The sequence below is a fragment of the Sinocyclocheilus anshuiensis genome, unplaced genomic scaffold (genome assembly GCF_001515605.1).
Source record: "Sinocyclocheilus anshuiensis isolate Anshui unplaced genomic scaffold, SAMN03320099.WGS_v1.1 scaffold729, whole genome shotgun sequence".
NCBI classification, from domain to species: domain Eukaryota; kingdom Metazoa; phylum Chordata; class Actinopteri; order Cypriniformes; family Cyprinidae; genus Sinocyclocheilus; species Sinocyclocheilus anshuiensis.
In genome coordinates, this window is record NW_015536561.1 from 1,328 (window position 1) to 13,175 (window position 11,848).

General features: G+C 36.8%; 3 protein-coding genes and 1 long non-coding RNA gene across 7 annotated transcripts in view; all 4 read left to right on the forward strand.

Annotated features, from left to right (window-relative positions):
- The first annotated feature begins 1,693 nt into the window (after positions 1 to 1,693).
- Positions 1,694 to 2,693, forward strand: LOC107701833 (C-C motif chemokine 13-like). The gene is made up of 3 exons (XM_016503967.1): positions 1,694 to 2,181; positions 2,333 to 2,450; positions 2,551 to 2,693. The coding sequence occupies exons 1-3, from the start codon at positions 2,118 to 2,120 to the stop codon at positions 2,645 to 2,647; spliced, it is 279 nt and encodes a 92-aa protein (XP_016359453.1). The 5' UTR covers positions 1,694 to 2,117; the 3' UTR covers positions 2,648 to 2,693.
- A 1,822-nt stretch (positions 2,694 to 4,515) lies between these two features.
- LOC107701825 (C-C motif chemokine 13-like) lies at positions 4,516 to 5,285 on the forward strand. The gene is made up of 3 exons (XM_016503954.1): positions 4,516 to 4,670; positions 4,854 to 4,974; positions 5,085 to 5,285. The coding sequence occupies exons 1-3, from the start codon at positions 4,607 to 4,609 to the stop codon at positions 5,236 to 5,238; spliced, it is 339 nt and encodes a 112-aa protein (XP_016359440.1). The 5' UTR covers positions 4,516 to 4,606; the 3' UTR covers positions 5,239 to 5,285.
- Positions 5,286 to 7,317: 2,032 nt separating this feature from the next.
- Positions 7,318 to 8,109, forward strand: LOC107701481 (uncharacterized). The gene is made up of 3 exons (XR_001635650.1): positions 7,318 to 7,333; positions 7,508 to 7,631; positions 7,743 to 8,109. It is a non-coding gene; the product is annotated as an uncharacterized LOC107701481 (long non-coding RNA).
- A 1,323-nt stretch (positions 8,110 to 9,432) lies between these two features.
- Positions 9,433 to 11,848, forward strand: part of LOC107701455 (C-C motif chemokine 22-like) — a 3,817-nt gene continuing 1,401 nt past the window's right edge. For 2 of the 4 annotated variants that reach the window (XM_016503474.1, XM_016503482.1), the window contains exon 1: positions 9,436 to 9,722. Coding sequence is in view for 2 of the 4 variants with exons in the window: in XM_016503467.1 (XP_016358953.1) it covers positions 9,684 to 9,722 (39 nt within the window). In the remaining 2 variants the exon portion in view is untranslated. Of the gene's footprint in view, positions 9,723 to 11,848 lie in introns of all 4 variants that reach the window. The other 2 variants (XM_016503467.1, XM_016503461.1) reach the window with 2 other exon arrangements.

Sequence of the window (11,848 nt, forward strand, 5' to 3'; positions counted from 1 at the left end):
GTAATTATGTCCCCACTGGATGCAACAAATGCCTCGTTTGTAATGGGGTTTATTGGTTTTGTCTTGCCGTGCCGGGAGACGGCGTCACAGTATGTTAAGGGGCGTAACATTTCCGTCACACGCTTGAGGTATTCAGTCAATCACAACGCACTGGATAGCTGGCCAATCAGAGCACACCTAGCTTTTCAGATGATGAGCTTTGTAAAAATCGACGTGTTTCAGAAAGGCAGGGCATAGAGGAGAAACAATAATGTGAAAATAATGTGTTTTTTTAACCTTAAACCGCATAAACACATTGCATTACACCAAATACACAATATAATGTTCTTCTTAGCAACGTCATATGACCCCTTTAAGTTCCATTTTATTCATTCTTTTGTAACTGTAACAGAAACCTCTACAGAACTTCTGTTTAATTTATTGCATCAGTGTGAAGAAATATCATTGACGAATGAGAAGCCTGATATCTGTGCTGTTTCTGGTGCTCTTCTGCTCTGTGCAGATGATCTCAAGTGGCGAGGACTCTTTTTGTTAAATAAAACTTAGTTTTACTTGTTGCAATTTAGTGTTCCACTTGGTGATTTGAAAATATAGGTAGATATGTACTTGTGATTTTCTCAAAAATATTTGTCTTTTTTGTAAATGAACAAACAGATTCACAATATTTTTCTGATTTGGGATATTTCAGCTTTAGTATTTGATGCGGCACAATCAAAGTGCTGTGGAGAGCTCACTAATGTGAAGATTCGTCTGAAATGGGTGGCGTCTTAATACTGGACCAGCAGCAGCTGTCCTAGATGAGCTATTGAGTGTATGATGAGTGTGGATCCAGAGGCCAGCTGGTTGAGCAGATTTGAACAGCAGAACAACAGTCTAAAAGATTATTAGACTCTTGCACTATTTCTAACTTGTACATACCATTTTTAATGAAATGATATGTTTGGTTTCAGTTAGTTCATAAAATATAAATGATGAAATTACCCTAATGTAGTAACATTTTTTTATCTTCCACTGCATATATTTTGAAAGCAAACTCTTCATTTGAGATTATTTTTATTTTTGATTTAAAAGTCAATAATAAAGGTAGATACTTAGATATTGGCTAATACAAAAGTAATACAAAAAAATCTAATAAATAAATAAAAAATATACATATGTATGCTGAGCCACAGGGCCTGCAATACTCACACTTGGCCTCTTGAGAACTTGTGCAAGCACCAAGAAGTAAGTGCACAAGATTGTCCCAGGTCTGAAAAGTGCCAAAAGTTCACCACCACACTATCTCTAATACTACTTCAGAGCAGCCCACAGTAACTTCTAGGTCTGTACGGTAAAAAACAGACTGGTATGAAATGTTTACATGCCATCTTAAATAGACAAATTTTCATTTTAGTCTGTCTGAAAATAAGATTTTATAGTAGATCACAACATTTTTGTCTTAGTGTCACTAACTGTGAATGAAAAGCTGCCCATTTCCTGTCATTACATTTGCATATTTTAATTCTGTGAACCAGTTTAACTGGTGGCTGAATTATTCTAACTGCTCTATTAGACCAACAAGTGTCACAAGAAACAAGAAGTGGTTTTGTTTTCTTAGAGCAGGGGTTCTCGGCCCTGTTTCTGGTGGTCTAACTTAAGTTTAGTGCTTTAATTAAACACACCTGAACCAGTTAATCAAGGTCTTTGGGTTTACTTGTGAGCAAAGGGGTCAAGCTTAAGCACCTGATATTTAGTGACAGCACAATTCAGATTTGATCATAAAATCTTCTGATTTAGTTCATTTAATGCTGAGCTTGACTGGCCCGAAAAAGAGGAAGTTATGTGTTGTTTTGCTGAAGCACGTTTTCAGAGAATCTGAAAGAAAAGTACTTGCCACATTTTCACGAGCGACAAAGCAGAAAAAGGATGAAGGAAAAAAAGAGCTAAAAACAACTCTCATTCTACAAAGTTGATACTCAGAAATGGATTTACATGAATGCCTTTATGAGGAATATGTCTCTGACTATATATATAAGAAGGTGTTCAGACGTTATTCTGAACACAACAGCTCTGAGATCTTCAAGCTCTACAGAACTTCTACAGATTTGTTCTGTCGTTGTGAAGAAACATCTTGAAGAATGAGAAGCCTGATGTGTGTGCTGTTCCTGGTGCTCTTCTGCTCTGTGCAGATGACTTCAAGTGGTGAGGGCTTTCATTTTGAATCAAGAAGAATATATTGATTTCAGATCATTTATGGCAGGTTTAGTTTCATTTGTTGCATTTTTCTAATCCTTTTTTTTTTTGCATTATCATGGTATAAATTGGTGATATTTTGCATGTCTTTATATTTCAGCTCCCTTCTCATTTAATGTGGAAAACTGCTGTATAGCATTCACTAATGTGAAGATTCCTCTGAAACTGGTGGTGTCTTACTACCATACCAGCAGCAACTGTCCCAGGCAGGCCATTGTGTGAGTGTCATCAATCTCATTTTAAACTGCAAGGTTAACCTAAATTAGACTCTCCATTAAAAACATTTGATCTAAATGTTGTTTTTGTATAATTTTCCAGGTTTCAGACACAAACAGGGAAAAAGCACTGTGTAGATCCAGAGAGCACCTGGGTGAACAGCCATGCTGCGAAACTGAACAGCAGAACAACAGTCTAAAAGAAGCTACATATTTTTATTTAAACTGTGCTTTTCATGTTGTAAATTCCACCCTTGTGCTATTTCTGATGTATATATAAAATATTTTATTTACAGAATAATTCATGTAATTGGGTTCAGTTTTTAATAAAATATAAATGACAAAATTATTATCATTTAGTGATGTTTTAATCCTCTATTGAATGCATGTTCTACAGTATTCTGCATTTTATTATTAATCTTTTAATTTATTTATTTATTTGGTATTGTTACTATACTATTAAAGAATAAGCAAAGCATTTTTTTAAATATCTCACTGAGACTAACGTGAATTGTCTAAATCTGACTGAAATATCTAATCTGCTTTAGCAACACATTTCTCTTCTCATTTGAGCACTAAATACTATATACTTGATTATATTAATAGAATTAGATATTAAATATCTACAGTAGTGTGTCCTTCCTGGTACTGTCCTGCAGTCATACTGTATACTGAAATCTAGTGGTGGAAGTTTTCAGTCTGATAGGCTTTCAATGAGAAAGAACAAAGATGAAACTATACTAGGCTACATTAGATATTATGCAAAGATTTCCCAAAGTATTAGACTATAATAAAAACCATTTAAAAACCATTTGTCCTCTGCAATGGTAAGATTACCATTTACATTGAACTGTTTGCTATATATTTGCAGTCTAAAACAAAAATGATGAAAGAAAAAAATATGTACAAGAAGTTTCTGAGGAACGCAAGTTGTCTTGTGAGTTCTTAAAAGGACCCTGCAGATCTGCGGATGGATCTTTAGAAATTTCGAGAGACGCTCCTTCTTTTTGTTTTAGTCAGAAAAAGGTGATTTTTTTTTTTTTTAAATAGTTATGTGGCATGTAGGCTAAGTATGGTAATCAAGCCATACTTGGAATTTGTCCTCTGCACTTCCAGCAGTGAGTAGTGAACACACACACACACCGTGGACACACACACACGGAGCAGTGGGCAGCCATTTTTGCTGTAGCGTCCGGGGAGCAATTGGGGTTAGGTGCCTTGCTCAAGGGCACCTCAGCTGTGGGTAATGAGGATGGAAGGTAGCCTACTGAGAATGCCGGTATGAGAACTGAACCCACGACTCTCTAACCATTAGACCACAACTGCCCCTTTTAGTCTGACTGAAAATAACAATTTAAAGTGAATGTTTAACTCCCAAATAAATCACACAGTTGTTGGAGGTAATTCTGTAGGTGTGTGTTAATATTAGGGTCATTTTTCAAAGCAGAATCTCCACATTTTCAGATTGTAGTATTGTTGAATGAGCAAGTGATTTTTTTTTTCTGGCACAGAGGGGAGGTTAATGCGCAGTGTGTTTTGTGTAGATGGCCTCATTTTTAACATAATGGCTCTGATTTACAAAGAAGCACCAGATAGACCATGGTAGACTATCAGAGATAGAAGTTAGAGGGCATTTGCTTCACATCCTCATTGAGAGCTAAGCACCCCTAAAGTTTAATAACAGTGCGTTAGTGCTAACTGCAATAAAACACACCTGAACCAGTTAATCAAGGTCTTTGGGTTTACTTGTGAGCATGCAAGGAGTGAAGGTTTAGTATCTGATATTTGGTGATAGCACATTTCAGATTTGATTATAAAATCATCACATTTAGCATGACAGGCCTGAAAAAAGGAAGCTGTGTGTTGTTCCCCTGAAGCACATTTTCATTGAATTTGAACGAAAAGTACCTTCCACTTTCTTGCATGAGTGGTAAAGCAGAAAAAAGGACAAGGAAAAGGAAGAGCTAAAAACGACTCTCATTCTACAATGTTGATACTCAGAAATGGATTTTCATGAATGCCTTTATGAGGAATATGTCTCCTACTATGTATATAAGAAGGTGTTCAGACGTTATTCTGAACACAACAGCTCTGAGATCTTCAAGCTCTACAGAACTTCTACAGATTTGTTCTGTCGTTGTGAAGAAACATCTTGAAGAATGAGAAGCCTGATGTGTGTGCTGTTCCTGGTGCTCTTCTGCTCTGTGCAGATGACTTCAAGTGGTGAGGGCTTTCATTTTGAATTAAGACAAAATGTATAGTTTTCAGAATATTTATGGAAGGTTTAGTTTCATTTGTTGACATTTGGTGATTTAAAAATAAAGATATAACAGCTCAAAATCTTTTTTTTTTCCATTTTTTGCATGAATAATGATTTGTGATATTTTGCATATCTTCATATTTCAGCTCCCCATGCAATTGTTGCACTATCAAACTGCTGTGTAGAGTTCAATAATGTGAGGATTCCTCTAAAGCAAGTGGTGTCTTACTTCTGGACCAGCAGCACCTGTGCCAAACGCGCTATTGTGTGAGTGTCATCTTAGCTATTATTTCATTTTCAAACGCTAACGTGAACCTCAGTGAGACACTCTTCTGAAGTATTTGACTTAAATCATGTTTTTGTGTTTTTTCCTTTAGGTTTAAGACAGTTGTTGGGATAGAGATCTGTGTAGATCCAGAAACGACCTGGGTGAACCACCATGTTGATAAAGTGGACAAAAAAACAGCAACTGCAGCTGCTGCTGCGTCAACAATCTCTCCTACAGCAAAGACTCAGAGCCTCACAATCTAAAGGAAGCTACACTGTTTCTATTTGATCTCTGCATTTCATATTGTATATTTGACCACTATTTCTGATGTGTATATGAATATGTATTCTACAACATAATGTATGTAAATAGATCCATTTGTTTTGATAATTGTTTAAATAAAATATAAATTATAAATTTATCATCATGTAGTGATGTTTTTTTCCTTTCATGGATTTTTGTATTTAGTCTTTTTATTTAAATCGAATTTAAACATTTTATTTTTATTTAAAAGTCAGTATTAAATGTAGATGTGTGATACAAAAACATCTAGTAAATAAAAATAAAAAATCTAATAAATAAATATAAAAAGTAATATTCAGTTTTCAAATTTATTCCATTGTTACACAAAGTTCTTCTTCTAGACAACAGAGACACTTAAAGGGTTAGTTCACCCAAAAATTAAAATTAGCCCATAAATTACTCACCCTCAAGGCATCCTAGGTGTATATGAACTTCTTCTTTCAGATGAATCCAGTCGGAGTTATATTAAAAATTGTCTTTGATCTTTCGAGCTGTTTAATGGCACTCAGCGGGTGTTGCAGCGCATCAGTCCAAAAGAAGTCAAATAAAAAGCGCCCATCCTTAATAAAAAGTGTCTCACACGGCTCCGGGAGGTGAACAAAGGCCTCCTGTAGCGAATCGATGTGTTTTTGTAAGATAAATAACCATATTTAAAACGTAATAATCAATTTAGTCTAGCTTGCGCTCACTGTTGTACACGGAAGCAGCTCCGGGCGGATGACGTATGAGGTCGGCTTTGCGCATGCGCCGCTCAGAAGTGACGAACGCGGAAGCGCAGCGGAGAGATCAAAACAAAACAACGGTCACCAATTAGAAGTACAAAACGAGGATGTGTAAACAAGAATGTCGGAGTATTGTAACCAACCTGAATCAGTAAAACATATAATAATAGAATGTCATGCATATGAAAGTAAGAGAATAATATTAAAAGAAGTATTTGAAAAATATAAACTTAAATTTACTTTGGAAAAATATACTTGGAACAGCACTAAGGAAAACATACGTACAGTTAATTTCATATCTGAAAGAGACAGGTCTACTAGAACAAATATGAAGATCATAGAATAGTAGTTTTTTTTCTTCCTTCTTTTCTGGCTTTTTATTTCACTTATTTCACTTTTGGACTGATGCACTGCAACACCCGCTGAGTGCCATTAAACAGTTTGAAAGATCAAAGACAATTTTTAATATAACTCCGACTGGATTCGTCTGAAAGAAGAAAGTCATATACACCTAGGATGACTTGTGGGTGAGTAATTTATGGACTAATTTTCATTTTTGGGTGAACTAACCCTTTAAGCAAATCCTCGTAACATACAATTTGAAGTTTTCATTCAGGACTTCCGTTCAAAAACTCGGGAAGTCTTAATTCATTTCAAACAATTTTTTGTATAATTAATTAATTTAAATTAATGTTTCTAATAGACACATTTATAGCAGAACCTCAAGTAAACTACATGTTATTTTGTTTAGTCATATACAGGTGGGAGCTTTTTCAATTTATTACTCAGAATGACTACAACACCTTTAAAGATTTATTCAGTGAAGTACAGCAGGATATAGGACATGGTTGAGTATTATTTTACGTATAAAATATAATTATTGTAATGCTTGTAATGTCCATTTATAGTCTTTACACAGCAGCTTGGCTCCTTACATGTTTAAAACCCTGCTAATTTCAAGACGCTGACGTCACGTGGGTCACCTGCAGTGTAAGACGCTCAAAGCTCAAGACGTTCGGTTAGACGTTCGATCGGTCGGTCGTTCGAACGTTTGATTTAAGCAAACGTACCACGCTTCCGCCAATCCCCGCCTTGCAGCAATTATTGACGGAAGGTGGGCGTGGTCAGCTCGGAATGCATTCTCAAATTGAATTTTGCTACACATATCCCACGGCGTCATGATGAAAATGCAATCCTAAGTGTTCTAACTGTTAGTCTAAATGCATTTAGGACAAATAGCATTTAAATGATCATTATGCTACCATTTCTGCTTGAACATGTTACACATATCAAATCAATTTGTGTTATACATTTTAGTTTAATACCTCAGATGGTGAGTAATCTGTGCTTCTGTTGATTTTTTTCTCCTTAATGTTTAAAGTGTTAGGCTCCAAATTCAGTTTTCTGCAAAGGAGACTTTATTTAAACAATCTAATCTTTTTTTTGTTTGTTTTTGTTTTTTTGTTATCTATTTCTGAAAATATTGGATAACCATTATTTTTTTCAGGTTCTACTGCAAGTGACATTGCAAACAGTATCTGCTGCTTTAATACACGAAATATCAGAATACCTCTTCAGCGGCTGGAGTATTATTACTGGACAAGTGACATTTGCCCTCTCAGACACATTGTGTGAGTATTCTCTCGATATGTTTAGATGTAGCTACTTTATATTGTTACTAATATTTAGTATTTACTTAACGTACATGTTGTTTTAATGCTTTTGTCTGTAATGTGCTCTAGATTTGTTACAGCTCCCGAGGATCCTAGCACTCCAAAGAAACAATTCTGTATGGACCCTGAAAATAAGTGGGTCCAGCGGGCCATTAACCACTTGGACAAAAAGCATGCTAAAAATTCAGCAAAATGAAACTTGGAATTTTTTTTTTACATTTCTACGATACACACACACACACACACCTGTACATATGAGTAAAACTGTAAAATAAACTTGTTATTGTATTGTAACGTTTTAGTGAGTTACCATTGTAATGTGTATTATTCAAATGTGTGGATCTCATCATTATCAATAATATTATGTCAACAGTAATTCTTAAGCTACTGATCTGATGTAAATTTTAAATGAGCTGTATAAAGAATATTGCATATAGAGTGTGGTATGTACATTTCTTTGATAATTCTTTAATAATTGTCATTATTAAAGTCTACCTATTGTCTAGGCCTGCCTTTTTATTAAATATTTACTTTACAATTTACTTCAGTTAAGGTTAATTGACAGTTTTATTAGAATCAAGTGGCAGTTAGTGTAACTACATTTACTTCAAATATTTTATATATAATGATAAACATGACACATTGCAACTACTATTTGAATATTCCACTAGAGGGCACATGTACATCATTAAAGATTTATGATCCAAATTTATTTATTTATATATTTGTTTTGTAAGTATCACAGACATTTCCATCAAGTGGACCAACCAATTAATGACTTTTATTTTTGGGTGAATTATTCTTTTTACTTCTGAGTACTTTTATTTATGACATACTTGTTTGCATTATATTATCAGTTATATTACTTACAATTTAATTACATATTATATGAGCATTATATTGACCTGCTTTTTTTAAGTGTTATATTTACATTAGTCATAAAAAAAAAAACTATATCAGTTGACCAGAGATATTTGATATTAGTTCTAAATCTGTTTTTAAATATTAGGCACTTGCAGAGATTGTGCACATGTGCAAGAAATGTAAGGAATAAATTTTATCCGAAAAGCAATGCAGAATTGCTTAAATAAAGAGTACTTTATTGTCTAGCAAGGTGGTCTTTGCAGCTAAAGCATTATTTTTTATGAGAGCCAAAACAATGAATTTAATTGTTTTATATGGTCTAATTCGAAGAAACTATATTATGCATATTGAATATTATGGCCAAGACAGATATAATATAACATTTAATGAAAAAAATATTGAAAGTAAGTGTTCAATATTTTAATTAGCTAAATTGTGCTCAAATAAGTATTATAAAGAACCACAGTCCGAAGACAACTTTAGAAATTCACTAAATTGTTAATGTCCACAAAACATACAGCTAATGTACAATGTAGGATCATTCAACAAAACAAATATTAATGATACAATTCATTTTTTTTTTTTTTTATAATAAAAGCACAATAAATAATGACAACCCATACAACCCTTGGTTAATAAAAAAGTCTTATTAAAATGACCTCCCACAGACTTTTATTATTATTTTATTTGTTTATTTGTGTGTGTGTGTGTTTTGAAGTATTGCGTATGTATCTGCCTAGTCAACTTCACACACAGCATCTTTTTCATTCTTCCTCCGGCCTCGTGATTGCCACTACAAATACCACAATCCTTTGTTAAATACAGCGATCCAATGAAATGCGAGGGTGGGCGGGATTCTATGACATCACTACAAGCGGACAGTCGCTGACCAATAGGGGTTGAATTCTCTAGGAGGAGGACAATCGCCTTTCATGCTCGCAGCATTGTAACATTTTTCCCCGGCCGATGCTTGCATGCTTGTTTTAGTCCTGTGCACGTTTACCTCCCTTAAAAATCCATTCATTTAGTCCAACTCCGAATCAGCCGTAAGGGTTCGTCGTCGCTTCTGCACTCGACCCTTTTTGAGTCGACTCATCTTTTTATGCCTGATCTATTGGGGTTCAGAGTGGGTGTTGTCACAGGACAATGATCGAGAGACACGACTCAGCTGTTTCCAGCGTTGCTGTGAGTACAATTTTCATGCATTTATCCAGAAAATACATTTAAGACACATCTGTATGGAATAAAATCACTGTCGAAAATAATCGTACGTAATTCAAAGCATTTGTGTGTCATTTTAATTTACTCGTGCGTAATTTAAAAGTATTGTATGTAATTCTGTTTTTTGTCAGAGTTGGATTCCAAAATCTACGCCCACGACAGTTTACAGATACGAGATTGTGTGTGTTTGTTAGAGTACAACTCCAAAATGTACGACTATGACAGTTTACAGACACAACGCTTGTTTTCACAACAGCTCTGTTACACGCACGACATGCGAATTGTGACCACGAAGTGCGGTGTGCTATAGGACTGTCAAAAATACGTCATCATTGTCACAGGCGTTACTATCCGAGGGAAGATGAATCGATTCCACGAAGTGCGCATTTTTCAATCCTACCAATAAGCAATTTTCTTTCTTTTCTCCCATGCACGGTACTTTTTCACAAATCGATCTCTTTCTTATTGACAAGAAGTTGCTCCCTTCTGTTAGTTCCTGTTTCTACAATCCTATAGTTATTTCAGATCATGCTACTGTCATAATGGATATTTCATTTCCTGGTAGATCTTTATCGCGATCCCCATGGCGCTTTAACTCGTCATTACTTTCTGATCCTGATTTCATTACAACCATTGACAGCCGCATTGATCTTTTCATCTCCACCAATGTTACTCCAGACGTGTCAGCGTCTACAATTTGGGAGGCATGCAAAGCTTATCTGCGCAGAGAGATAATATCTTATTCTGCTTTTAGTAGGAAGTCCACTGTTGAAAAGAGCATCTCTATTTCTAAAGAACTGGTAGATATACAGTCCAGATGTGTTGACGCAAATGACCCTGAACTTATAAAATAATTGCTTATGAAAAAGGCTGAATTTGATATTTTGACTGCTGATGGGGCAACTGAAGCATTATTAAAGTCTCGCCATAAGTATTATGAGTTTGGAGATAAACTAGGCAAAATTTTGGCCCTCCAGATTCGAGAATCTGCTTCAGAGCAACACATCACACAAATTAGTACTGTTGATGGCACAACTATTGATCCTCAAACTATCAATGACCAATTTAGGAATTTTTATGCCTCATTATACAGGTCTGAGTGTTCATCTGATGAAGCTCAATTGGACAACTTTTTTAGGCCCTTAAACATTCCTTCCATTGACTGTGATACATCTTCCAAGCTGGATGAGCCTTTTACAGTAGAAGAAGTCAAAGGGGCGTTATTCTCAATGCAGAATGGGAAGTGTCCAGGGTCTGATGGCCTTCCCACTGGATTTTTTAAGACGTTTGCTGATAAACTCTCCCCATTACTGCTAAATATTGTGACGAGTTGGCTGCCTCCCCCTAATTATCAGCATCACCCCATCCCTTAATCGCCGCCCTTCGCCAGGCTCCCGACGGGAGTGGGTGCGTGAGAGAGGAGGGGCGCTGAAATAGCCAGGGCTGGCGGCGTGTGATGGGGCACACCTGAACCGAATGGAGCCTCATCACCGCCGCTGTTTAAATGCCGAGCGCGCCTCTCCTCGGGAGACCGGTCTCTTCCCCGTGCATGCACACTGGTGTCCTCGTGGGTCCAGGAAGGGTGCATAGAGGGACTCCCGTGCCGCCAGAGCCGTGAGCTACCGGACCCGCGGTCCGGATGAGAACCGCACCTGTTACACGGCCGTCGGGCCAGGAGGACGGGCCGTCTAGTCCCTTCAAGCGCCGTGGGCCAAGGCGAGAAGGATGCAGCCGCTGGAAGAAGCCGCCGCCCCTTTCGCCCCGGACTGGAGATGGGAGCGTGTGCGGCCGCCGGACTCCGCCCCTTACCTGGACCCTTCCTTCCTGACCACTGCCCTTCCCTGCACAAACCCCGCAGCACGACGAGGACACCAGATCCCCTGTTTTATTTCTCCTCTGAACACGCTGATCATTTCCTGCTTTTATGAAGCCCCTGCCTCAGAAATACACGATGAGCTCTGATTGGTTGGCTGGCCCAGTGTGTTGTGATTGGCTAAACCGCCTAGTGCGAGTCTAAACTAGTGTTGTCACGGTACCAAAATTTCAGTATTCGGTACCAATACCAGTGAAAATCCACGGTTCTCGGTACC